The 25,091-nt window shown below is 44.3% G+C and overlaps 1 protein-coding gene across 1 annotated transcript; it reads left to right on the forward strand.

Moving 5' to 3' along the window:
• LOC117376581 (uncharacterized) lies at positions 1 to 24,773 on the forward strand. Its single transcript, XM_033973096.2, has 5 exons — positions 1 to 51; positions 21,476 to 21,690; positions 21,761 to 21,839; positions 23,033 to 23,359; positions 24,195 to 24,773. Exons 3-5 carry the CDS (start codon positions 21,782 to 21,784, stop codon positions 24,557 to 24,559), a joined length of 750 nt encoding a protein of 249 aa, XP_033828987.1. The 5' UTR covers positions 1 to 51; positions 21,476 to 21,690; positions 21,761 to 21,781; the 3' UTR covers positions 24,560 to 24,773.
• Positions 24,774 to 25,091: the final 318 nt, after the last annotated feature.

Below are 25,091 nucleotides of genomic sequence, written 5' to 3' on the forward strand. Positions count from 1 at the left end.
TCAGGATGACAGCACCATCTGCAGTCCAACATCTTCAAGACAGTATCCCAGGTATGTGAAAGTAAAAGGGGCCCTCGTCCCAGTATAAAGTTTCATTCGTTTCAGTCAGTGTCAGCATTTATCGTGTGTACATTTTCTTTGCACTTTGTCTGTTTGTTTTTTTTGGCTATATGAAAAGATTTAAGCTGTAAAAGTGTGAGCTACTAAATTGTATGACTACTACAGCTTGTGATTTTGAACAAGATTGTAGATTTAGAATGATTTCTGTGTAAATCTGCTCTTGGGTTTTTGTGTCAGTGGTGTAAACTAGTGTCATTATTATTGTTTATCGATATATCAAACTCATTGTGTTATTGTGGCTAGTCTGGCCATATTGTCATGTACTGGCAGCAGATAGAGTCATTTTTCACACTTTTCAGTCAAGGCTTTCTCTAGTCCTCTAGACGATGATGTTAGATGATGATTTTAGATTATTTCAAACAATGATTTTAGACGATGATTTTAGATAATTATAAACAATGATTTTAGACGATGATTTTAAACAATGATTTTAGAGTGTGATTTTAGATGATGATTTCAAGCAATGATTTTAGACGGTTTAAACAATAGTTTTAGACAATGATTTTATCTGTTGACTCTGTTTAAGAGGAAAGGGCCGATGAGCCTTACAGATGTAAAGGAAATGCCATGAGTGTTTCCTTTGGAGGAAGAGCCGTTGTAAGTCATCTAAACAATGTGAGTGAGACTGAGCTCTGAGGCTGCTACAGAACAACAGGGAAATACTGGCTCTCCTGTGAAATACAAGAAGCAGAATTTGTGTTGTTCAAGTTCAAAGTAAGAATGACTCAAAAGACAGTCCCCTCCACATCCTGACTGCTCTTCAGGAAAACAGGAGGCAAGGCAGGTTTATTTGTACAGCTCAATGAAAAACGAACAATGAAATTCAAAGTAATTCAAAATGCTTTACAGAATAAGAAAGGCATTAAAAACACAATACAACAAGTCACAATGTAGGTTTAGGCCTGATTTAGACCTGGTTTAAACCTGGTTTAATCCTGGGTCAGTCCTGGTTTGGTTCTGGCTTAGTCCTGGTTTAGTCCTGGTTTAGTCCTGGTTCAGTCCTGGTTTAGTCCTGGTTTTACTCCTGGTTCAGTCCTGGTTTAGTCCTGGTTTAGTCCTGGTTTAGTCCTGGTTTAGTCCTGGTTCAGTCCTGTTTTAGTCCTGGTTTAGTCCTGGTATAGTCCTGGTTTAGTCCTGGTTCAGTCCTGTTTTAGTCCTGGTTTAGTCCTGGTTCAGTCCTGTTTTAGTCCTGGTTTAGTCCTGGTTTAGTCCTGGTTTAGTCCTGGTTCAGTCCTGTTTTAGTCCTGGTTTAGTCTTGGTTTAGTCCTGGTTTAGTCCTGGTTTAGTCCTGGTTTAGTCCTGCTTTACTCCTGGTTCAGTCCTGGTTTAGTCCTGGTTTAGTCCTGGTTTTACTCCTGGTTCAGTCCTGGTTTAGTCCTGGTTTAGTCCTGTTTTAGTCCTGGTTCAGTCCTGTTTTAGTCCTGGTTTAGTCCTGGTTTAGTCCTGGTTTAGTCCTGGTTTAGTCCTGGTTTAGTCCTGGTTTAGTCCTGGTTCAGTCCTGGTTCAGTCCTGTTTTAGTCCTGGTTTAGTCCTGGTTTAGTCCTGGTTCAGTCCTGTTTTAGTCCTGGTTTAGTCCTGGTTTAGTCCTGGTTTAGTCCTGGTTTAGTCCTGGTTTAGTCCTGGTTCAGTCCTGGTTCAGTCCTGTTTTAGTCCTGGTTTAGTCCTGGTTTAGTCCTGGTTCAGTCCTGTTTTAGTCCTGGTTTAGTCCTGGTTTAGTCCTGGTTTAGTCCTGGTTTAGTCCTGGTTCAGTCCTGTTTTAGTCCTGGTTTAGTCTTGGTTTAGTCCTGGTTCAGTCCTGTTTTAGTCCTGGTTTAGTCCTGGTTTAGTCTTGGTTTAGTCCTGGTTTAGTCCTAGTTTAGTCCTGGTTCAGTCCTGTTTTAGTCCTGGTTTAGTCCTGGTTCAGTCCTGTTTTAGTCCTGGTTTAGTCCTGGTTTAGTCCTGGTTTAGTCCTGGTTCAGTCCTGTTTTAGTCCTGGTTTAGTCTTGGTTTAGTCCTGGTTCAGTCCTGTTTTAGTCCTGGTTTAGTCTTGGTTTAGTCCTGGTTTAGTCCTGGTTTAGTCCTGGTTCAGTCCTGTTTTAGTCCTGGTTTAGTCCTGGTTTAGTCCTGGTTTAGTCCTGGTTTAGTACTGGTTCAGTCCTGTTTTAGTCCTGGTTTAGTCCTGGTTTAGTCCTGGTTCAGTCCTGTTTTAGTCCTGGTTTAGTCTTGGTTTAGTCCTGGTTCAGTCCTGGTTTAGTCTTGGTTCAGTCCTGGTTCAGTCCTGTTTTAGTCCTGGTTTAGTCCTGGTTCAGTCCTGTTTTAGTCCTGGTTTAGTCCTGGTTTAGTCCTGGTTTAGTCCTGGTTCAGTCCTGTTTTAGTCCTGGTTTAGTCCTGGTTTAGTCCTGGTTCAGTCCTGTTTTAGTCCTGGTTCAGTCCTGTTTTAGTCCTGTTTAAGTCCTGGTTTAGTCTTGGTTTAGTCCTGGTTCAGTCCTGTTTTAGTCCTGGTTTAGTCCTGGTTCAGTCCTGTTTTAGTCCTGGTTTAGTCCTGGTTCAGTCCTGTTTTAGTCCTGGTTTAGTCCTGGTTTAGTCTTGGTTTAGTCCTGGTTCAGTCCTGTTTTAGTCCTGTTTAAGTCCTGGTTTAGTCTTGGTTTAGTCCTGGTTCAGTCCTGTTTTAGTCCTGGTTTAGTCCTGGTTCAGTCCTGTTTTAGTCCTGGTTTAGTCCTGGTTCAGTCCTGTTTTAGTCCTGGTTTAGTCCTGGTTTAGTCTTGGTTTAGTCCTGGTTCAGTCCTGTTTTAGTCCTGTTTAAGTCCTGGTTTAGTCTTGGTTTAGTCCTGGTTCAGTCCTGTTTTAGTCCTGGTTTAGTCCTGGTTCAGTCCTGTTTTAGTCCTGGTTTAGTCCTGGTTCAGTCCTGTTTTAGTCCTGGTTTAGTCCTGGTTTAGTCCTGGTTCAGTCCTGTTTTAGTCCTGGTTTAGTCTTGGTTTAGTCCTGGTTCAGTCCTGGTTTAGTCTTGGTTCAGTCCTGGTTCAGTCCTGTTTTAGTCCTGGTTTAGTCCTGGTTCAGTCCTGTTTTAGTCCTGGTTTAGTCCTGGTTTAGTCCTGGTTTAGTCCTGGTTCAGTCCTGTTTTAGTCCTGGTTTAGTCCTGGTTTAGTCCTGGTTCAGTCCTGTTTTAGTCCTGTTTAAGTCCTGTTTTAGTCCTGGTTTAGTCCTGGTTCAGTCCTGTTTTAGTCCTGGTTTAGTCCTGGTTCAGTCCTGGTTTAGTCTTGGTTCAGTCCTGGTTCAGTCCTGTTTTAGTCCTGGTTTAGTCCTGGTTCAGTCCTGTTTTAGTCCTGGTTTAGTCCTGGTTCAGTCCTGTTTTAGTCCTGGTTCAGTCCTGTTTTAGTCCTGGTTTAGTCCTGGTTTAGTCCTGGTTCAGTCCTGTTTTAGTCCTGGTTTAGTCCTGGTTTAGTCCTGGTTTAGTCCTGTTTTAGTCCTGATTTAGTCCTGATTTAGTCCTGGTTTAGTCCTGGTTTAGTCCTCCTCATGTGAGATGGTTCTTGTGGCTCGTGTGGGAGATGTTCTTTTCTGGTCCATGGAGAGACTTGTTCACACTGAGCTGCTTTAAAGTCTCTTCTCCAGTGTTGTGCATTTCACCCTTAGGCCCTGAGTGAGGTCCCACTTACACATTACATCACCTCAGTATCGACTAGTCAAGCATTGTTTGAAAATAAAGTAATAAACAGATTTCATTTTTTGACAAAAGTCTATACAACAGCAAATAACTGAAAATGTGGCGCAACTGAGACTGAATGAAGTGTAGTACAGTTTTAAGTGAGGTCACCTCAGTCCGCCACATTATTAACAATATAAACTGACTTTTTCATTGTGGAGCTCCGTCTGCCCATATGCTGCTGAGCTGCAGGTCCACTCCAGTGGCTTGTATGTGCCCAGCTGTCAAACAACAGTACAATTTGCAGCGTTTTTCAGAAGCTGTGAGCCACGGGTACTGTTCATACTTGTTCGGACATAACAGACAAACCCTTTTCCTTGCTGGGACAGGTTAGCTAGCGCAGGAGTTGACGACAACTTCTCATAATACCCAGGATTTTGTGAACGGTGCGTCTTGAAAATGACTTGGAAAGTATATCTGCAACCAACTCAATCTATTCTCCTCCTTCGGCCATAATGGGTTAAAATACAGCGATAGCTGTTCGATCTCCGGGTTTAGTTTGACATTCTGCAAACTGCCAATGCGTATGCGTATCCAGTCACAGGACACATACATGTCCAGGACCTTCTAGCTTGCCCTGAAATGCAGAATCAAGATCTGATTGGCTGTTGAAACTGACTGTGTCTGTGCCTACTTGCAGTGGACGGGGCCTACTCTGTTTACTCTGAAGGCCCCAGAAAAATGAAATTTGCCTGACAAGAAAGGCAGCTGAAATATAATTGGATAAAAACTCTACCACAATAAACATTGGAAGCCACTCAAAGAAGTAGATATGGTATGACCTAAGGAGAACAGAGACTAGAGAATATTTTGGTTTATAAATTTATGAAAATAAAATAAATCATTTTTCTGAGCAGAAAAGGCCTTGCTGGTCCTGACAGATTGCCGCCGCTATACCTGGTTCTATTCAGGACCCGAGCAGCAGTGTTCTGGATGTACTGCAGCTGTGTTAAGGCTCGTTTGGAGAGGCCAGTGAGCAGAACATTACAGTAGTCTAACCTACTGGAGACAAATGCATGGTTAAGTCTCTCTAGGTCAGTCACTTCGACAGACACATAGTGGGCAATGTTCCAGGATCCTCCCACTCAGGGAATGGGGAATGGACTGCTGAGGGGGTGTTTTCAGCATGTGCACTCTTTGAGTAAGAAGTACAATTTGTTACTTAAGTAAAAGTACGGATACTGGATTAAACAAAAAAAATACTTAAGTAAAAGTAAAAGTAGCTAAACTAAAATTTAAATCTGTCAACTGAACAAAAAGTTGTAGGAGTGAAGACATTTGGCTTCTAATCCAAGCCGTATTCAGTTCCGGTCAGATTACTGGTGGACACTGCCTTATATCAGTCTGAGCTAACTACACTGGAACTCAAAACACCTATTGTTTATAATTTCTGTTTGTTGGCTAAGTGTGAACTGTGCCTGAGTCATATTTATCATAATCATTCAGGCCCTTAATGGCTGCTCTCACATCTATTAGCACACTGGTCATTAGCATACTGGCTAGCCCTATTGGGTTTTTTTTGTCTTGATTTGGGTCTGAGGATGGAGTTATAAAGGAGTATTTTGTTTTTGTTTTTTTACTGCAGCCCTATACTCCACCAAAGCCAGGCTCAAGACCAGAGGTGACAGAGCCTTTTCTGTGGCAGGGTCTGGACTATGGAACAGCGCCCTCTGTCTGTCAGATCCTCTCAGGTCCCATATTCGTTCTAATGTTGTTTCCCATTCCTGTACAATGAACACTGTTAACACTGAACATGTGTGATTCAACCACACCTTTGTGCAATACGCAAATCACTTTACAGAGATGTTATATTAGAGTCTATTTTTAGTTTATTTTTAAGTCTATTTTTAAAATTATTTTAAGCTATTTATCTTGTTTTATTGCATGTATCATTTTCCTTCTGTTCTTTAACTGTGCGGTGGAATTTCCCCACTGTGGGACTAATAAAGGCAGATCTTATCCTATCTTGTCACAAACAGACCTGAAGTTATGGTTTGTTTCATTCACACATGTTTATCACACAAACCCTGCATATTTAGGCTGAGTTCTTCTCTCGAACTGAAAACACTCTGTTCCTGGAGTTGCCCGTCTCTACTGAACCAAAGGTAAAAGGAGCTGTTAACTTGAAAACTACCACTTCATGACATCACAAGATGGAACAGAGCATTTTGAGCTTTGGAGATGTTACAGAATAATAATAAAGTGTTACTGAAATATGTGTGCATGAAACAAAACACAACTCCAGGTCTGTTTTTGAGGAGGAAACAGAGTTAAAGCTCACATGAATCCATCCATCCATCCATCCATTTTCTTCCGCTTATCCGGGGCCGGGTCGCGGGGGCAGCAGTCTAAGCAGGGACTCCCAGACTTCCCTCACCCCGGACACGTCCTCCAGCTCCTCCGGTGGGACCCCAAGGCGTTCCCAGGCCAGCCGAGAGACATAGTCCCTCCAGCGTGTCCTGGGTCTTCCCCGGGGCCTCCTCCCGGTGGGACATGCCCAGAACACCTCCCTAGGGAGGCGTCCAGGAGGCATCCTGAGCAGATGCCCGAGCCACCTCAGCTGGTTCCTCTCAACGTGTAGGAGCAGCGGCTCTACTCCGAGCTCCTCCCGTGTGACCGAGCTCCTCACCCTATCCCTAAGGGTGCGCCCGGCCACTCTGCGGAGGAAACCCATTTCAGCCGCTTGTATCCGCGATCTTGTCCTTTCGGTCATTACCCAGAGCTCATGACCATAGGTGAGGGTAGGAACGTAGATTGACCGGTAAATAGAGAGCTTCGCCTTCCGGCTCAGCTCCTTCTTTACCACAACGGACCGATACAGCGACCGCATCACTGCAGACGCTGCACCGATCCGCCTGTCAATCTCACGCTCCATCCTTCCCTCACTCGTGAACAAGACCCCGAGATACTTGAACTCCTCCACTTGGGGCAGAGACTCACCACCCACCCGGAGAGAGCAAACCACCTTTTTCCGGTCGAGAACCATGGCCTCAGATTTGGAGGAGCTGATTCTCATCCCAGCCGCTTCACACTCGGCTGCAAACCGCCCCAGTGCCTGCTGCAGGTCCTGGCTCGAAGAAGCCATCAGGACAACATCATCTGCAAACAGCAGAGATGAAATCCTGTGGTTCCCAAACCAGGCCCCCTCCGGCCCCTGGCTGCGCCTAGAAATTCTGTCCATAAATATAATGAACAGAACCGGTGACAAAGGGCAGCCCTGGCGGAGTCCAACATGCACCGGGAACAGGTCTGACTTACTGCCGGCAATGCGAACACAGCTCCTGCTCCGGTCATACAGGGACCGGACAGCCCTTACCAAAGAGCCCCGGACCCCATACTCCCAGAGCACCCGCCAAAGGACACCACGAGGGACACGGTCGAATGCCTTCTCCAGATCCACAAAACACATGTGGACTGGTTGGGCAAACTCCCATGAACCCTCAAGGACCCGATGGAGAGTATAGAGCTGGTCCAGTGTTCCACGACCAGAAAGAAAACCACACTGCTCCTCCTGAATCCGAGGTTCGACTATCGGTCGGATTCTCCTCTCCAGCACCCTGGAATAGACCTTACCGGGAAGGCTGAGGAGTGTGATTCCCCTGTAATTGGAACACACCCTCCGGTCCCCCTTCTTATACAGAGGGACCACCACCCCGGTCTGCCATTCCACAGGTACTGTCCCCGACCGCCACGCGATGTTGCAGAGACGTGTCAGCCAAGACAGTCCCACAACATCCAGAGACTTGAGGTACTCAGGACGGATCTCATCCACCCCCGGAGCCTTGCCACCGAGGAGCTTGCCAACCACCTCAGTGACTTCAGCCAGGGTGATGGACGAGTCCGCCCCTGGGTCCCCAGTTTCTGCTTCCTCCTCGGAAGACGTGACAGTGGGATTGAGGAGATCCTCAAAGTATTCCTTCCATGAATCCATGTTGTGTAAAATAGGACCTTTAATGCAATTTAAGACTAGACTGAAAACCCACCTCTTCTCCCTGGCATTTAATACTCCAAAGGATCTCTTGGTGTTTTATTGTTCTGTTCCTATGTATCGTGTGATCTGTGGATGTTTTTTTTTTTGTTTTGTTTTGTTTTGTTTTTGTTGACTTTTTTGTGAAGCACTTGGTCAGCTCATGTTGTTTTAAATGTGCTGTAGAAATAAACTTGAGCTGAATTTTGCATGTTCACAAAAACCTCTGTATCTTGAGGTTGTCCATTTGATCACAGACATTTTTAACTAACAAACACACCCACAGACTACCCCTGTCCCCATAAACTGTATATATAAATGGACATCAATAACCTGCTAACAGGAAGTGGTCATGGGTGTGCTTCGGACCCCATCGACTCTGGCTCCAGTTCACTTTACATTGAAAACCTGTGTCTCCTCTCTCTGTAACTGCTGCTGTCAGATGCACCATTTTGGTCTTAAATGTTCGTAACCCTCTACATGATCCTAGGGTTTTTATTTCACTATTGTGTCTGTAAATCAAGATATGAACATTAATAACAGACAGGTCAGGCGCCTTCTTTCCCCGAGGTCACGCCTTCTTTCCCCGAGGTCGTTAGGAATGGCTTTGTTTGACATTGTTGCTAAGCGCCCACTCTCTGCTAAACCAGCAGTGCGGGTGGGAAGAGGTGTTACCTTCAACAACCTCGCTGTGGATTGGCTCTTTGGTTGCTATGATACTCGCGGTGGGAATTCCAAACATGAAAATTGGTTCCAAATTGGCCGCTATAACTGCTAGCCTCGATGAGCTTCATTTAACTGGAGCTGAACGCTGTGGGTGACGTCACACTCACTCTGTCCACTTCTTTATACAGTTTATGCCTGTCCCCTGCTCATCAGACCCAGATTAAAGTCCAACCCAGCAGCCCATGAAAAGAAACATAAGTCAGTCTCGCTTCTGCTCAACTGCCTCAAATTCATGGGTGTGAGGGTCAGTAAATCACAGGGACCAGAGCCCAGGGGAGGCTAGCAGGCTAATTTACACAGCCCACAAATCCCCGTCCGCTGCCAGGCCACAGCTATACATCTAAACTTAGTCTGTGAGAAGACAGATGAGTCCAGCCCCTCCAGAGAAGTGGATAGCAGACGTGAACATAAAGGAGAGAGAGAGTCAGGTTCAGGACAAATAGAGGCTAGACAGATGACACCACTGTATCTGATTGTGTCTGAGCGGCACTGAGGCTGAACCTGACTGTGTTTATAAACAGACCTAGCTAACATGCTAACTGCTGCTTTCCAAATAGGAGGTGAGCATGGGTGCACCAACGACTCTGGCTCTAATTCTTTTTACATTGAAAAACTGTGTCCTCTCTCTGTAAATGCTGCTGTCAGACTCGTCATTTTAGTCTTAAATGTTCGTATTAACCCGCTTTACATGATCCTGATTTCACTATTGTGTTCTTTCTTTTCGAAAATTGGGTTTTGGTCTTTTTCTTGTCCATTCAAAACACATCTCATATCCAAACTGGGGCTAAAAGACAAAATCCAGACTAAAACGTTCAACAGACAAGTTACACAACAGGAGAACAGGACTAAAGCACATCAGGACCAAACGGGACACAAACCAAATCAGGGCTGTGAAGGCACCTGAAATGGCTTCTAATGTTTTTGAAGTTGGATTGAATTCATTACAGTGTAGCTACTAGTTGTTGGCTTGAAATGACAAAAATACTTCCACAGCCCCTTTTTAGTGTGATTCTTGGTTTCATCCACACCCCCCTCTTCCTCTTCCTACGTGTTACAGATGCGAATGTCTTCAAATTGAGCCTCTGTTTATAATGCAACACGCCGCAGGTGCATTACTACCGTCTTTCCATATAGACTTAAGAATAACAGACCCCAGGGAGCAGCTTCCACAGAGTCAAGGGCAGTTTAAAAACAAGGATTAACGCAGAGGGCTATGGGACTTTCACACAACAAACTGAACGCAGATTAGCCTCTTTTATTTAGCATGTGTGCAGGAGGAGGACGTCTGTGTGAGTAATGTGTATACTGTATGCTTTTTATAATGTGACCTTCACTGCACACAAGGTGAAGCACTACAATGAGCTGCTGGGTCAGCATCAGGGCCACAATAATAATGTCCAGTTTTTTCTCTGTGAGCCTCGATAAAATGAATAATTATTTAAAGATGAGGCAGTGAACAGAGAGCTGCAGGAGTCAGAGGTCAGGGGGTTAGGGAGTTAGGGTCACACAGTGGACAGGAAGCTGCAGGAGTCAGAGGTCAGGGGGTTAGGGTCACACAGTGGACAGGGAGCTGCAGGTGGGTCAGAAAAAAAAATATTCACGATTATTATTTAATAATTAAATTATTTTTATTCATTTTTTAATTTTATCCTTATTTGAACTATACATATTGTTGGAACAACTGATTGAACCATTTGATACTGAAAAAATAAAATTATATTTAATTAAATATCAAAAAAAAAAAATTTAAATAAACATCAAATAAATAAATTAAAATTAAATAAATATCAAAATAATACATTAAAATTAAATAAATAAATATCAAATAAAAACAAGCAATTTGGTACACCACCTTACATGATGCTCAGTGCACGCTGGTTAAAGTGACATTCACAAAGCGTTATGATTGTTGGCAATATTTGGCGCGTTTACGCTGAAAAAACTCCAGCGTCTTATCAGCGTGACTGAGGTGTAATGAGGTGGCGCCTTAACTTTCATGCTTCACACTGTCCACTGCCACAGCAGACACCGGTCTGTCCTCGTGTCCCACCGGAGTCACGGTGAAGCCAAGTGCTAAACACTCTTCATCAAACTTCCTCGTCTTATTTTTCGGGTCTCTTTCATGCATCTCATTACCTCCGTCTAACTCCGCCTTTCTTTTCATCCCTGTTAAAATGTTTTCTATAGTGTCCCTTTAGCAAAAGTGTTTCTTGTTCACTGTCCTGTGTCACGATCTGTTCGCTCTCTCCTGTTCTTTGCTGTGTATGTTCTGTCTACAGTGTCATACGCTGAGTCATACGCGCCCCCCCAGGGGGGCACGCCCCACTATTTGAGAACCACTGGGTTAGGGTCACACAGTGGACAGGGAGCTGCAGGTGGATGTCATTGACAACATGTTAACACTACACAAATAAAATGAAAACATCACCAGAAACACTTCTGTGTTCAGAAAGAGGCATGTTTGTGTCTCAGTGCTAATACTAATGCTCATTTTGAACCATAATAGACATTAAAACAACACCACAAACTGAAGTATTCTACATAAAAAAAACAAAAATAACTAAGTAGTGTTTATTTTTATACATTTTAATAGATTATTTATTTTATGTTTTCTGATTTTAATAAAAGTGACTGTTAGCTTTGAGACACAGTGAGCTAACATGTTGCTGTACACAAAGCCTTGTGTGATCATGTATCACCATGTATTCCTTTGATTTTAGAAAAGTAATTATATTCTTAATACCAAGTGTGTGTATGTGTGTGTGCACTTGTGCACTAAATTAGACTAACCTTTAAAGGTCCTATGCTACACAAAATTGACTCTTGTGAGCTTTAAGTCATGTTATAATGCTGTTACCTCCCCAGAAACAGGCTGAAATGATCCAAATGATCCAAATGATTCTAGTGAAGGTGTGTGGAGTTTAAAAACACAGTGGAGCACTTACTGTAAGGTGGATGTTTTCAGTTTGAGAGAAGAACTCAACCTAAATCTTCAAGGTCTGTGTGTATAACATGTGTGAATGAAACAAAACACAACTCCAGGTCTGTTTGTGATGAGGAACCACATTAAAACAGAGATCAGAAAATAATGCAACATGGGGAATTTAAGATGGAAAAACAAACTTGGTCTGGGAAAAATTTGATCAAAAGTGGGTTTATTCATATTCTTAAAATGTACAAAACAAAGCGAAAAGATTTTTCAAGATGATGCAGCTTGTCTAATCTAATCGGCTTCCAAAACGGCACTGGTTCGGTCGCACAAGGACAGACAGGTCTACACAACACCAAGACTCTTTGTACTTACAACACACACATTACACACAAACTGTTTGAGTCTGGATTTACACATTGTCAAAGTCGAGTCTGTCTCACATCTTCAGGAAGACAGTTCCAGGTTTTAGCTGCACACAACTAAAACACTGATTCCCCATGTTTAGTCCTGACTCTGGACATCTCAACTTACACACACACAAACACACACCCACACAAACACATTACACACACACAAACACATTACACACACACAAACACATATTACACAATCATACACAGACACACATGCATACACACACATACACAAACGCATACACACAAACACATTACACACACATACAAACACATTACACACACACAGACACACACGCATACACACAAACACATATTACACAATCATACACAGACACACATGCATACACACACACATACACAAACGCATACACACAAACACATTACACACACATACAAACACATTACACACACACAGACACACGCATACACACAAACACATATTACACAATCATACACAGACACACATGCATACACACACACATACACAAACGCATACACCCCAACACATTACACACACACACAAACACATTACACATACACAGACACACACACACAAACACCCCTACACACACACACATACACACCCCAACACATTACCCACACACATACACAGACACACACGCATACACACAACTGGACTTGTGTTTTGTTTCATTCACACTTGAGTCACACTTTATTATTAGTCTGTAACATCTACAAAGCTCAAAATGCTCTGTTCCACCTTGTGATGTCATGAAGTTGTAGTTCTCAAGTTAACACCTCCTTTTATCTTTAGTTCAGTAGGCATTGACAATTCCAGGCTTGACATCATCCAAAATGATTCTAGTGAAGGTGTGTGGAGTTTAAAAACACAGGCGAGCACTTCCTGTATCACCACATGATGACATCACAAAGTGGAACAGAGTGTTTTCTGTTTGAGAGAAGAACTCAGCCTAAATCTGCAGATTTGTGTGTTAAACATGTGAGAATGAAACAAAACACATCTCCAGGTCTGTTTGTGACGAGGAAACAACATTAGAACAGTAATATGGGCCCTTTAAACATTGAAATAACTACAGGATGTTTACAGCTTTAGTTCACATCTTGTGAATTAGACACAGATCCATTGGAAACTGCGTAAACTGGACGTGTTTCTGATTGTGTCACTTGTAGATATAGTTTGCATGATGTAGAGCAGTCCTGATGAATGTAGACGACACTGAAACGCTAATGTCACAGGCCCGAGCACGGAGCGTCGGAGATTCGTTAACCTTTTCGCCACTCACTCTGTGTCACATTCGTCAGATTCGCCGTCGCTCACCCAAAGGTCACTGTGTAATGAATCACACATCACAGCCCCGTGTCACTGTGAGGCGGCCATCTTTGAACTCTGTCTCTCTCTCTTTGAGGTTTCACAAAGCTCTTGGCTGCGAGGCGTCTTTCCTTAAAGTGCATCATAAATTAACAATCTGCCTCAGTTTGAACCATGCCATGTTCGAAAACCTCCACAGGACCAGCGAAACATCACTCTAGATTTAATTATCCGTGTTCCAGTGTTAGTGCTGCTTTATGTTAGTGTCTTTAAAGGGCTCATATTACGCTATTTTCTGACCTATGTTCTAATGCTGTTACCTCCTCAAAAACAGACCTGGACTTGTGTTTTGTTTCATTCACACATGTTTGAGTAACACTTTATTATTAGTCTGTCTACATCTTCAAAGCTCAAAATGCTCTGTTCCACCTTGTGATGTCATGAAGTGGTAGTTTTCAAGTTAACAGCTCCTTTTACTTTTAGTTCAGTAGAGATTGACAGTGCCAGGTCTAAAATGATCCACACGATTCTAGTGAAGGTGTATGGTGTTTAAAAACACAGCACTTCCTGTATCACCACATGATGACATCACAAGGTGGAACAGAGTGTTTTCTGTTTGAGAGAAGAACTCAGCCTAAATCTGCAGGTTTGTGTGTTAAACATGTGTGAATGAAACAAAACACAACTCCAGGTCTGTGTCTGATGAGGAAACATTAGAGCTTTTCTAGAGGAAAGTTTGAAGTGAATTGATGAGGAGGTTGTTTTGTTGTAGAGATGAAGCATGAGACAGAATCCTGATGGTTGGACATGAAATGGTGGCTCTCACTGGCAGCACGTTCAATCATCTGTTTATTTTAAATCTGTTTAGGTTAATGTATATGGTATGACCACAGACTGTTTATATAAATGGACATTGCTAACCTGCTAGCCATCGCGTTCGAAATAGGAAGTGATCATAGGCACGTTTCCAGCTCCATCGACGCTGCTGTCAGACTCGTCATTTTGGTCTTAAATGTTCATATTCATATTTTATTTCACTATTGTGTCTGTAAATCAAGATATGAACATTAATAACAGACAAATCAGGCACCTCCTTTCCCCGAGGTTGCTACTGCTAGTGTTAGCAACAGGTTTGATTAACAGCGTTGTTAAAACAGTGATGTGGGCGGGAAGGGGCGTTACCTTCAACAGCCTCGCTCTAGATTGGCTCTTTAGTTGCCATGATACTCATGGTCAGAATTCAAAATTGGCTCCAAATTGGCCCCTATAACTGCTTTAGCCTCGATGAGCTTCATTTGGAGCTGAAGCTGTGAGTGACGTCACACTCACACAGTCCACTTCTTTACACAGTCTGTGGGTATAAGTTAATGTTGTATTGTACTGTGTGTTTTTTTCACATTCTTTAATGTTTTTAACTGTTCTGTTCAGTGTGCTTGGGTGTTTTGAAAGGCGCCTATTTATATATTAAATGTATTATTATTATTATTATTATTATTATTATTATTATTATTATTATTATTATTATTATTATTATTATTATTATTATTATTATCATTATTATTATTATAAGCATTATACAGCACAATACAAAGAGAATCTGGTGGTCTTTTGGTGGTAGAATATATTTTCAGCGCATAAGAAAAAAACTTGATGAATTGCAAATGCCCTTCTCATTCCAAGGCTCGCAGTGGCTCCATTGATTGCACCCTGTGGTTTTACAGATGTCCGGAGTCACCGGTAACGGCTAATGGCTCTAGCAAGTGCTACACTTAGGCACTGGTCTAAACAAAGGACTACAGGAACAGTGTGGATAGTGGAGATCGTACTTTGAGCAGAATCTATAGAATGAACACAAACAATGTTTTATCCAAGCAGCCATGTTCACATCAGAGAATCACACGTGTTTGTGCCGGTACAGTCAGGCCTGTGTTTAGGTCTGTGACAATAATCACTATATCAGCTTATTGTTTTATATATGAAAGATGGAACTATATTTCTTTGGGGTCAATGTTTATCATGTGGATTTTTTCTTTGTGCTTCTGGGAAATTTTTTGGTTTATTTTTTGGCTCAATGATGAGATTTAAGCCATACAAGTTTGAAAAGTTTTCTATGACTCAAACAAACTAACAACTAAAGAGTTTCATTCTGCTGTTGCTCATGCAGCTCATGATTTCTAACAATATTGTAGATTTAGAATCATTTTTGTGGTTTAAATCTGGTCTTGGGTTTTGTGTTAGTGGCATAAACTTCAGTGATATATCGAACTTCATAGTATGTCCTTGTGCCAGCCCGTGTTGTGACAGCAGAACTAGCTCCATCCATTCTGACAGAAACTGAAATTCACATGTAGTTTGTAAACAGCGTTAAACTCCAGCCTGTTCATGATAATCTCCTCTCTGCAGTGTGTCGACCTGTGTGTTTGCTTCATAAGCTACTGGACATGTTCTTCGGCTACAGGGACTTTAATGTCACATGTACTTAATGTTTCATTAGGATCAGTAAAGTGTGGGCTGGGCATGGGTTGTGCTTTTTAATCTCCATGTTCTTTTATATAAAAAATCTCATCCTCACCCTCCTTTTTTCCACACTCAGGTCCTCTACCAGAGGCCTGAGAACTTGAGAGTTCTAGAGTATCTTTGCTGTTCCTGTACTGCACTTTTCTGGACTGAGAATGGATGTTTTTTCTGGGATCTGCTGTAGCCACTCCTCCAGTTCCCGAGTGCTCCAAAGACCACCAAAGCAAAGGCAGCACTGATGCCTTCACCTTCCAGGCCTTCTCCAGCTCTTCTTTGAGCCCCTGGTATTTCTCTAGTTTCTCATGTTCCTTTTTCCTGATGTTCAAATCAGTTGGTTCTGTGATGTCCACCACAGCGGCTTTGCTCTGTTGTTTATCCACCACCACAATGTCCGGTTGGTCCATCACCATTCTGTCAGTCTGTATCTGAAGTCCCACAGGATCTTGGCTCATTCTCCATGACCTTTGGAGGTGTTTCCTACTTTGACCTTGAGGTCTCCAGTCCGTACTCTGCACAGATGTTTTTGTACATTGGCTCCACTTGGTTATGTCGCTCCATGTTTGCTTTCCCTGCAGCATCTTACACCTGCAGTTATGTGCTGGACTGTCTCAGGGGCCTCTTTGCACAGCGTACACCTTGGGTCTTGTCTGGTGTGGTAGATCTGGGTGTTATGCAGTAGATCTGGGTGTTATGCAGTAGATCTGGGTCTTATGCAGTAGATCTGGGTCTTATGCAGTAGATCTGGGTCTTATGCAGTAGATCTGGGTCTTATGCAGTAGATCTGGGCCAAGCTAAAAAAACATGTGTCTTTACTTTACTTTGAACGGTGACTTCAACCGTTAATCACTGCTGATATTTCAATTTTACACCAAAACAAGTCACTGTTGTCATCATAAAGAAAAGAAAACATGAAATGGTGTAAATTTTAAAATAAAAAAGTATTATATTGAAACATGAAAAGCCATTGTCCAGATGGCTGTTGTGGCGTATGGCTTTAGTACAGGGTTTTATTTATGCTGTCAGAGCAAAGTTTGCTCATGAGACAAAGCTTCCTAATTAAAATGTAGACCATTTGAAATTAGTGCTCATTAAAAACAACACTCTGTATATAGACTCACAAGAGGCTAACATCAAGTCCTTATATTAACTCTGCAGATTGGCTTCAGTTACCTCATACTCACTGGAAAACTATATACTCATGGTTGTACAGGCCGAGTGTGTGGCACAGTGTGACAGTGTGAGACTGAGAGTGTGGCACAGTGTGTGACTGAGAGAGTGTGGCACAGTGTGTGACTGAGAGTGTGTGGCACAGTGTGTGACTGAGAATGTGGCACAGTGTGTGACCAAGAGTGTGGCACAGTGTGTGACCAAGAGTGTGGCACAGTGTGTGGCACAGTGTGTGACTGAGAGTGTGTGGCACAGTGTGTGACTGAGAGAGTGTGGCACAGTGTGTGACTGAGAGAGTGTGGCACAGTGTGTGACTGAGAGTGTGTGGCACAGTGTGTGACTGAGAATGTGGCACAGTGTGTGACCAAGAGTGTGGCACAGTGTGTGACCAAGAGTGTGGCACAGTGTGTGGCACAGTGTGTGACTGAGAGTGTGTGGCTGAGAGTGTGTGGCACAGTGTGTGACTGAGAGTGTGTGGCACAGTGTGTGACTGAGAGTGTGTGGCACAGTGTGTGACTGAGAGTGTGTGGCACAGTGTGTGACTGAGAGTGTGTGGCACAGTGTGTGACCAAGAGTGTGTGGCACAGTGTGTGACCAAGAGTGTGGCACAGTGTGTGGCACAGTGTGTGACTGAGAGTGTGTGGCACAGTGTGTGACTGAGAGTGTGTGGCACAGTGTGTGACTGAGAGTGTGTGGCACAGTGTGTGACTGAGAATGTGGCACAGTGTGTGACCAAGAGTGTGGCACAGTGTGTGACCAAGAGTGTGGCACAGTGTTTGGCACAGTGTGTGACTGAGAGTGTGTGGCTGAGAGTGTGTGGCACAGTGTGTGACTGAGAGTGTGTGGCTGAGAGTGTGTGGCACAGTGTGTGACTGAGAGTGTGTGGCACAGTGTGTGACTGAGAGTGTGTGGCACAGTGTGTGACTGAGAGTGTGTGGCACAGTGTGTGACCGAGAGTGTGGGAGAGTGTGGCACAGTGTGTGACTGAGAGTGTGTGGCACAGTGTGTGACCAAGAGTGTGTGGCACAGTGTGTGACCAAGAGTGTGGCACAGTGTGTGGCACAGTGTGTGACTGAGAGTGTGTGGCACAGTGTGTGACTGAGAGTGTGTGGCACAGTGTGTGACTGAGAGTGTGTGGCACAGTGTGTGACTGAGAATGTGGCACAGTGTGTGACCAAGAGTGTGGCACAGTGTGTGACCAAGAGTGTGGCACAGTGTTTGGCACAGTGTGTGACTGAGAGTGTGTGGCTGAGAGTGTGTGGCACAGTGTGTGACTGAGAGTGTGTGGCTGAGAGTGTGTGGCACAGTGTGTGACTGAGAGTGTGTGGCACAGTGTGTGACTGAGAGTGTGTGGCACAGTGTGTGACTGAGAGTGTGTGGCACAGTGTGTGACCGAGAGTGTGGGAGAGTGTGGCACAGTGTGTGACTGAGAGTGTGTGGCACAGTGTGTGACTGAGAGTGTGTGGCACAGTGTGTGACTGAGAGTGTGTGGCACAGTGTGTGACCGAGAGTGTGTGGCACAGTGTGTGACCAAGAGTGTGGCACAGTGTGTGGCACAGTGTGTGACTGAGAGTGTGTGGCTGAGAGTGTGTGGCACAGTGTGTGACTGAGAGTGTGTGGCACAGTGTGTGACTGAGAGTGTGTGGCACAGTGTGTGACTGAGAGTGTGTGGCACAGTGTGTAACTGAGAGTGTGTGGCACAGTGTGTGACCGAGAGTGTGTGGCACAGTGTGTGACCAAGAGTGTGGGAGAGTGTGGCACAGTGTGTGACTGAGAGTGTGTGGCACAGTGTGTGACTGAGTGTGTGGCACAGTGTGTGACTGAGAGTGTGTGGTACAGTGTGTGACAGAGTGTGGTACAGTGTGTGGCTGTCGTAACCAGCGTGACGTAAGGACCAAGGTTGCAGACTCGCAAAGGTTTAACAGTCTTTATTCACAACAATCGTGATCACAAGGTAATAGTTCGTCGTATAGTCCGTAATCTTTAAACAAGGCAAGAGTCCAAAAACCATAGAAGCTGGGGAGCATTGGTGCGGAGTCGTGGACGTGGAGGGACAGAGGTGTGCGGGGAGCAAGGCGAGACAGGATCCTACCAGGGCTGAGGTGCAGAAGCAGGGGAGATCCGGAGCTGGTTCCCGGCAGATTCCTGGAGGAGAGTGACAAGGTTCCGATAAGCATGAGCAGACACAGATCTGAAGCAGTGTAAAGCCAAGAGCATATTCACGTGAGTACGCGGACGTTCCGGCGCCGACTGACTCCTCCAGACCCCTCTTATCCGCGGCAGGTGGCGTTGATTGCGCTGATGGGAAGCAGGTGCGCGCGGGAGGAGTCAGGATTCCGCCCAGCTCCGGAGACAGACAGGTGAGAGAGGAGGGAGACGAGGGTGCAGGGAGAGCAGAACAGGGATCATGACAGTGGCACAGTGTGTGACTGAGAGTGTGGTACAGTGTGTGGCACAGTGTGTGACTGAGAGTGTGGTACAGTGTGTGACTGAGAGTGTGGTACAGTGTGTGGCACAGTGTGTGACTGAGAGTGTGGTACAGTGTGTGGCACAGTGTGTGACTGAGAGTGTGGTACAGTGTGTGACTGAGAGTGTGGTACAGTGTGTGACTGAGAGTGTGGTACAGTGTGTGGCACAGTGTGTGACTGAGAGTGTGGTACAGTGTGTGACTGAGAGTGTGGTACAGTGTGTGACTGAGAGTGTGGTACAGTGTGTGCCACAGTGTGTGACTGAGAGTGTGGTACAGTGTGTGACTGAGAGTGTGGTACAGTGTGTGACTGAGAGTGTGGTACAGTGTGTGCCACAGTGTGTGACTGAGAGTGTGGTACAGTGTGTGACTGAGAGTGTGGTACAGTGTGTGGCACAGTGTGTGACTGAGAGTGTGGTACAGTGTGTGACTGAGAGTGTGGTACAGTGTGTGACTGAGAGTGTGGTACAGTGTGTGCCACAGTGTGTGACTGAGAGTGTGGTACAGTGTGTGACTGAGAGTGTGGTACAGTGTGTGGCACAGTGTGTGACTGAGAGTGTGGTACAGTGTGTGACTGAGAGTGTGGTACAGTGTGTGCCACAGTGTGTGACTGAGAGCTCTGGGGCCACTTGGGCTTACAAGATGCATGTGGATTCATTTCAGAATCCTCATTCTCAACCTTTTCACACCAAATAACTACTTTTACAACTAGGCCTACTACTACTCCAAATACAGAGGGTAAATGAGAAGGAAACACCTGGTTAAAAGCTCTTAAAAGTCCATTTTTCAGAACACAGCATGAAAAGCCTCAGACTGATATAGGCAGAGACACATTGTAAAGTCCAAATGAGGAATTGAGAACTGCAAACCGGATCAAGTTCTAAAACACATTTAGGACACAGCACAGTCAGTTTCTTCTGTGTGAACTGGACCATGTTTGGAACAAATTTTTGCAACAATTTTTACAAAACTTAAAATTTGATTATCTGGAGAACAGTATTTGGTGAGCTGAGCGCAGTAGACTCTGGACACACTTGGAATCAAAAGCCAGATAAAATCTGTTCCCTGCAGCTGGTGCCGAAGTCACAATAAACCCAAAGTGTCAGAATGAGCTCATGTTTAATGTGGACTAAAAAGCTGAGGATCACGCAAACATCAAAGAGCCACACACAGTGGATCCTTGTGGAAGTGGCTCATTTGGAGTGAAAGAGCCTTTACTGAACACAGAAGTACTCATCTGACCACAAACTCTCTCTCATCTCTCTTTCTCCTCTCTCTCTCCCTTCTCTTCACTCTCTGTCTCTTTCTCCCTCACTCTATCTTCTCTCGCTCTCCTGTCTCTCTCCATCATCTCTCTCTTTCCTCTCTTGCACTCTCTCTCTCTTACTCTCCTCACTCTCTCTCCCTCACTCTATCTTCTATATTCTCTCTGCCTCTCTCTCTCCCTCACTCTCTCCTCTTTCTCTCCTCACTCTCTCCCTCACTTGCTCTCCCCTCTCACTCTCCCTCACCCTCCCTTACTCTCTCTCACTTTTCTCTCTCTCCTCTATCACTCAATCTCTCTCCCTCTACTCTTTCTCTCCCCACTCTCTCTTCTCTCTCTCTTCCTCACGCTCTCTTTCTCCCTCCCTCACTCTCTCTCCTCTTTCTCTCTCCCTCCTCTTTCTTCTCATGCTCCCCTCCCTCTCTCTCCCTGATCTCTCTATCTTTCTCTTCGCTTTCTCTCCCTCTTTTTCTCTCCTCTCCCCCTCTCTCCCTTCTCTCTCTCTCTCAGTTTCTCATTCTCCCTCACTCACTCTCTCCCTCTCCTCTTTCTTTCTCCCACCTCTTTCTTCTCTTGCTCCCCTCCCTCTCTCCCCCCTCTCTCTTTCTCTTCTCTCTCTCTCCCTCTCTTTCTCTCCTCTCCCCCTCTCTCCCTTCTCTCTCTTTCTCCTCACTCTCTCTTTTCTCTCTCTCTCATTTTCTCTTTCTCCCTCACTCACTCTCTCCCTCTCCTCTTTCTCTCCCGCTCTCTTTCTTCTCTTGCTCTCTCTCTGTCTCTCCCTCCCTCTTCTCTCTCTCTCTCCCTCTCTCTCCTCTCTCCCTCTCTTTCTTTCTTTGTCTCAGATCAAATATCATGCATTTCTTCCACGCCCCTGGACAATGATAAGTTGTAGCTCAGTGACATTGTAAATATGTAATCATTAACAGTTTGAGGAAGGAGAGTGTGGACTAACAGTGAAAGACTTCACCGAGGGACCTGACCACAGGACGTGACCAAAAGACCTCACTAAAGGACCTCACTAAAGGACCTCACTAAAGGACCTCACTAAAGGACCTCACTAAAGGACCTCACTAAAGGACCTCATTAAAGGACCTCATCACAGGACCACACCATAGGACCTGAGACGGGCCCACAGTGAGAGGTAAGTGTCACATCTGAACCACATTATGTCATAGGTCTATTTGTTTTTCTCATGGTTCTTTACGACGCAGAATGAAAAGTGACCAGCAGTGATGATCCACGTACTACTGAACACACTGCCATGGCTTCTGGGCACTTTCACTTCCTCAGGTATTCAAATAACTGCTCATATTTATACGGCCACAAGACCATGTTAGCATTAGAATATAGTCGAGAGCTTTAGCAGGTTTGAGGTGAGTAAATCGTCTCACTGCACCAGGTTATTGACCAAAATGTGATATCGACCGAACTGAAATCTTGGAATCTGCTCCACCAATATTTTCAATATTGACAACGATTTCGGATCCCAGTATCGTATCATCTCAACTCACTGCCAAACAAAATAAAGAGCTTTTATTCACTGTTATTTATTGTCTCGATTTGGCGTCTAAGTTTGACTTTCTAAACATTTAAGGTTGTTTTCACCCTGTCGGGTTGACATAAAAAGCACAGGCTCTGAGAGCGCTGCTTGGGCCCGTGTGAATGTGGCACATGTCGCTCTCAGTAAATAGCCAGTCTCGGAGCGGCTCCACCTGCAATCTGAAGCAGTTCCACTTGCCCTCTGGAGCGGCTCCACTCACACTCTGGAGCAGGGTGAGTGTGCTGTGAACACAGTCGACCTGGGGCTGACTTACGCAGTCCATGGGGACAGTAAATGTGTTTGGAATTGGGCAAAAAAGCACTCGGATCACTTCTAAGTGTGAGAGCTGCAGAGCTGCTGTTTGACAAAGTCACCTGGCGAGGCAATTTGGATCAACTTTATATCAGTCTCCAGAAAACTTGTCTCCTCCTGCCTCTGTCTGCGCTGGTGTGCCTGGGTCTGTCTGCGCTGGTGTGCCTGGGTCTGTCTGCGCTGGTGTGCCTGGGTCTGTCTGCGCTGGTGTGCCTGGGTCTGTCTGTGTGTCTTTTTCTCCTGTGAGGAGTGCACAGTGTATTTAGTCACAGGTGAAAGACCACCCTGTACAGGGGAAGTGAGCGTGTGTGTGTTCACCAGGCTCTGTCGCTTGAAGCGCGTTGTCATGGAGATAAGATCTCTGATCAGTTGATGAACGTTCACGAGGCTCATGGTGTTTGGGGTGAATGATGCTCAGTGTGAACAAGGAAGACCCACAAGTGGAGTAAATTTAGAGCCACTGAGGGGGTGCTCCACAGAGACACTAACACGTGAAAACCACTGGGGGGCGCTCCCCAGAAACACCGACGTGTGAAATCCACCTGAGCCTCATCTCTCCATTTGCCCTGGTCATGTTTAAACTAAACCGCTCCCTGTATGTGGTCTCATTGTCACACACTTATGTCCACAGAGAGCTTGATGCTGAAGGTCAAAGGTCATATCACTGCAGACTGTGGTAAACCAGTGACCTTACACTGCGAGGTATCTTCACCCATGAGCGGACTGTCCATAAAGCACATGGAGTGGTCCCAGTCTCAGTTCTCTTACTGTTCTGTGGACAAAGACGGCCATTTAGCCGCTCAGAGCTCGCTGGGGGACTTCCACTGTCGCTATGAAAAGGGGAACTTGTCTCTTCACTTTGACCAGTGGCAGGCGCACCAAAGCGAGAGCCCGTTTATGTGCAAAGTTCGCTCCAACCAAGGCATCCAACACGACTACACACTGGTGGAAACGATAGGTGAGAGACGCCATATTTGCACTTTTCATGTGGACTTTTTCTTTACACTACTGGGACATTTTTGGTTATTTTTTTGCTAAACAATGAGATTTAAGTTTGAATGAATAACTTGTCTGACTCATTACAAACACAAACTAATGCCTAAAATGTATCATTCTGCTGTTTATTTATCATAGCTTTTTACAATATTGTAGATTTAGAATAGTTTTTGTGGTTTAAATCTTTGTTACATAAGTAAAAGTAAGGATACCAGAGCAAAAAAAATACTCAAGTAAATGCAAAAGTATCACCTGAAAAAATCAGCTTAAGTGAAAGTATTAAAGTACCTGTTTAAAAATGTACTTAAGTAAAAAGTAAAGGTATTTCATGCAGATTTTGAGTTTTATAAAGCTTCAAATGTGGTGATTTTGATAAAGATTTGAGCTGAATTTTGTTCAACAGAAACAGTTGAATCAATTGTCTTTTTTTTCTATCTGTTTTTATTTGTTTAGTTTTTTTTTTTGCTCAAATTCTGAAGCTGTTAAAAATCAGTCTTTTCAGCAGGTCTCAACATACTATAATAAAAAACACTCACTTTTCAGTCCTGTAGTGGAGTAGAAAGTACAGATAATGCTCTCAATGTACTCAAGTAAAAGTAAAAAGTAGACAGTGGAAGTAAAATACAACTACCTAAATGTTTAACTTCAGCACAATACTTTACCATGTGTACTTTATGACTTTATTCCACTGCTTCAGCAATATATCGAACCTCAAAATGTGTTATTCTGACTGGATTACTCACAACCACACAACACAATGCTGTCGTTTCAAGCTTGTGTTTCATTTTTTCCGTCAGAGCGATGGGAAGGAGTCGAAGCCACGTGGGGCTTGGACTTCCCCTCTTGCACCTTCAGACAGCTGTGTCCTGCAGGAGACGTGGACTGGTTCAAAGACTCCCAAAAGATCACGGACCTCTCGCTAATCGTGACAGAAAAACGCACAGAGGACAGCGGGACGTCCACCATCTACAGTTACCTGAAGACGCCGAGGCGGGACAGGCTCTACCACTGCTCACTGAAGAGTCTGAGGACGGGCCAGTACTTGACCAGCGCTGAGCTTCCCCCCCAGACTGACCCGAGCGACACAGCGCCAGCACATGGACCATGCTGGACGTCTTTGGGGGTCTTAGTTGGATTTGTTATAGAAAAATATTCCCACTGAACGCATTTTATTTTGTATTTTGCATCACACAGAACAGAAGTTTTCCCTTAGATTTTTTTTCCACATAACAAAAGGTACTTGTTTAAGGTTTACTGTAACACACTCGACAATAGATTTTTGGTTGAATGGCGCCCTCTGGAGGACTTTTTAAGCCTACACAGCATAAGCATAAGAATTATTTTACTATTAAAATTATACCAATTGTTTTCTAGCAGTTTGTTCATAGGAAATTACCTCAGTTTAACTCATTTATAATTTAGATTTTTTTTCTTTTTACCTTGTGATTATGATGCTATAGTGCAGAAATGCATTTACACAATTACCGTAATAAATGAAATGTTTATTAAGGTCATTTTATTTTTGTGTTCATCCAAAAGTCTCTGAATGCTGTTTTGTTTGTGCTTTTTGACAAAATCTCTCAAAGCACTTCAAAGGTCACTACTGCCAGCGCCCTGTGTGCCACACAAACCAACACGCCTGTGCCATACCAGCAGCACATGCCCCAAGTGGTGGTTTGAAGAGTCTATAAAGA

This window comes from Periophthalmus magnuspinnatus, chromosome 1 (assembly GCF_009829125.3).
Source record: "Periophthalmus magnuspinnatus isolate fPerMag1 chromosome 1, fPerMag1.2.pri, whole genome shotgun sequence".
NCBI lineage: Eukaryota > Metazoa > Chordata > Actinopteri > Gobiiformes > Gobiidae > Periophthalmus > Periophthalmus magnuspinnatus.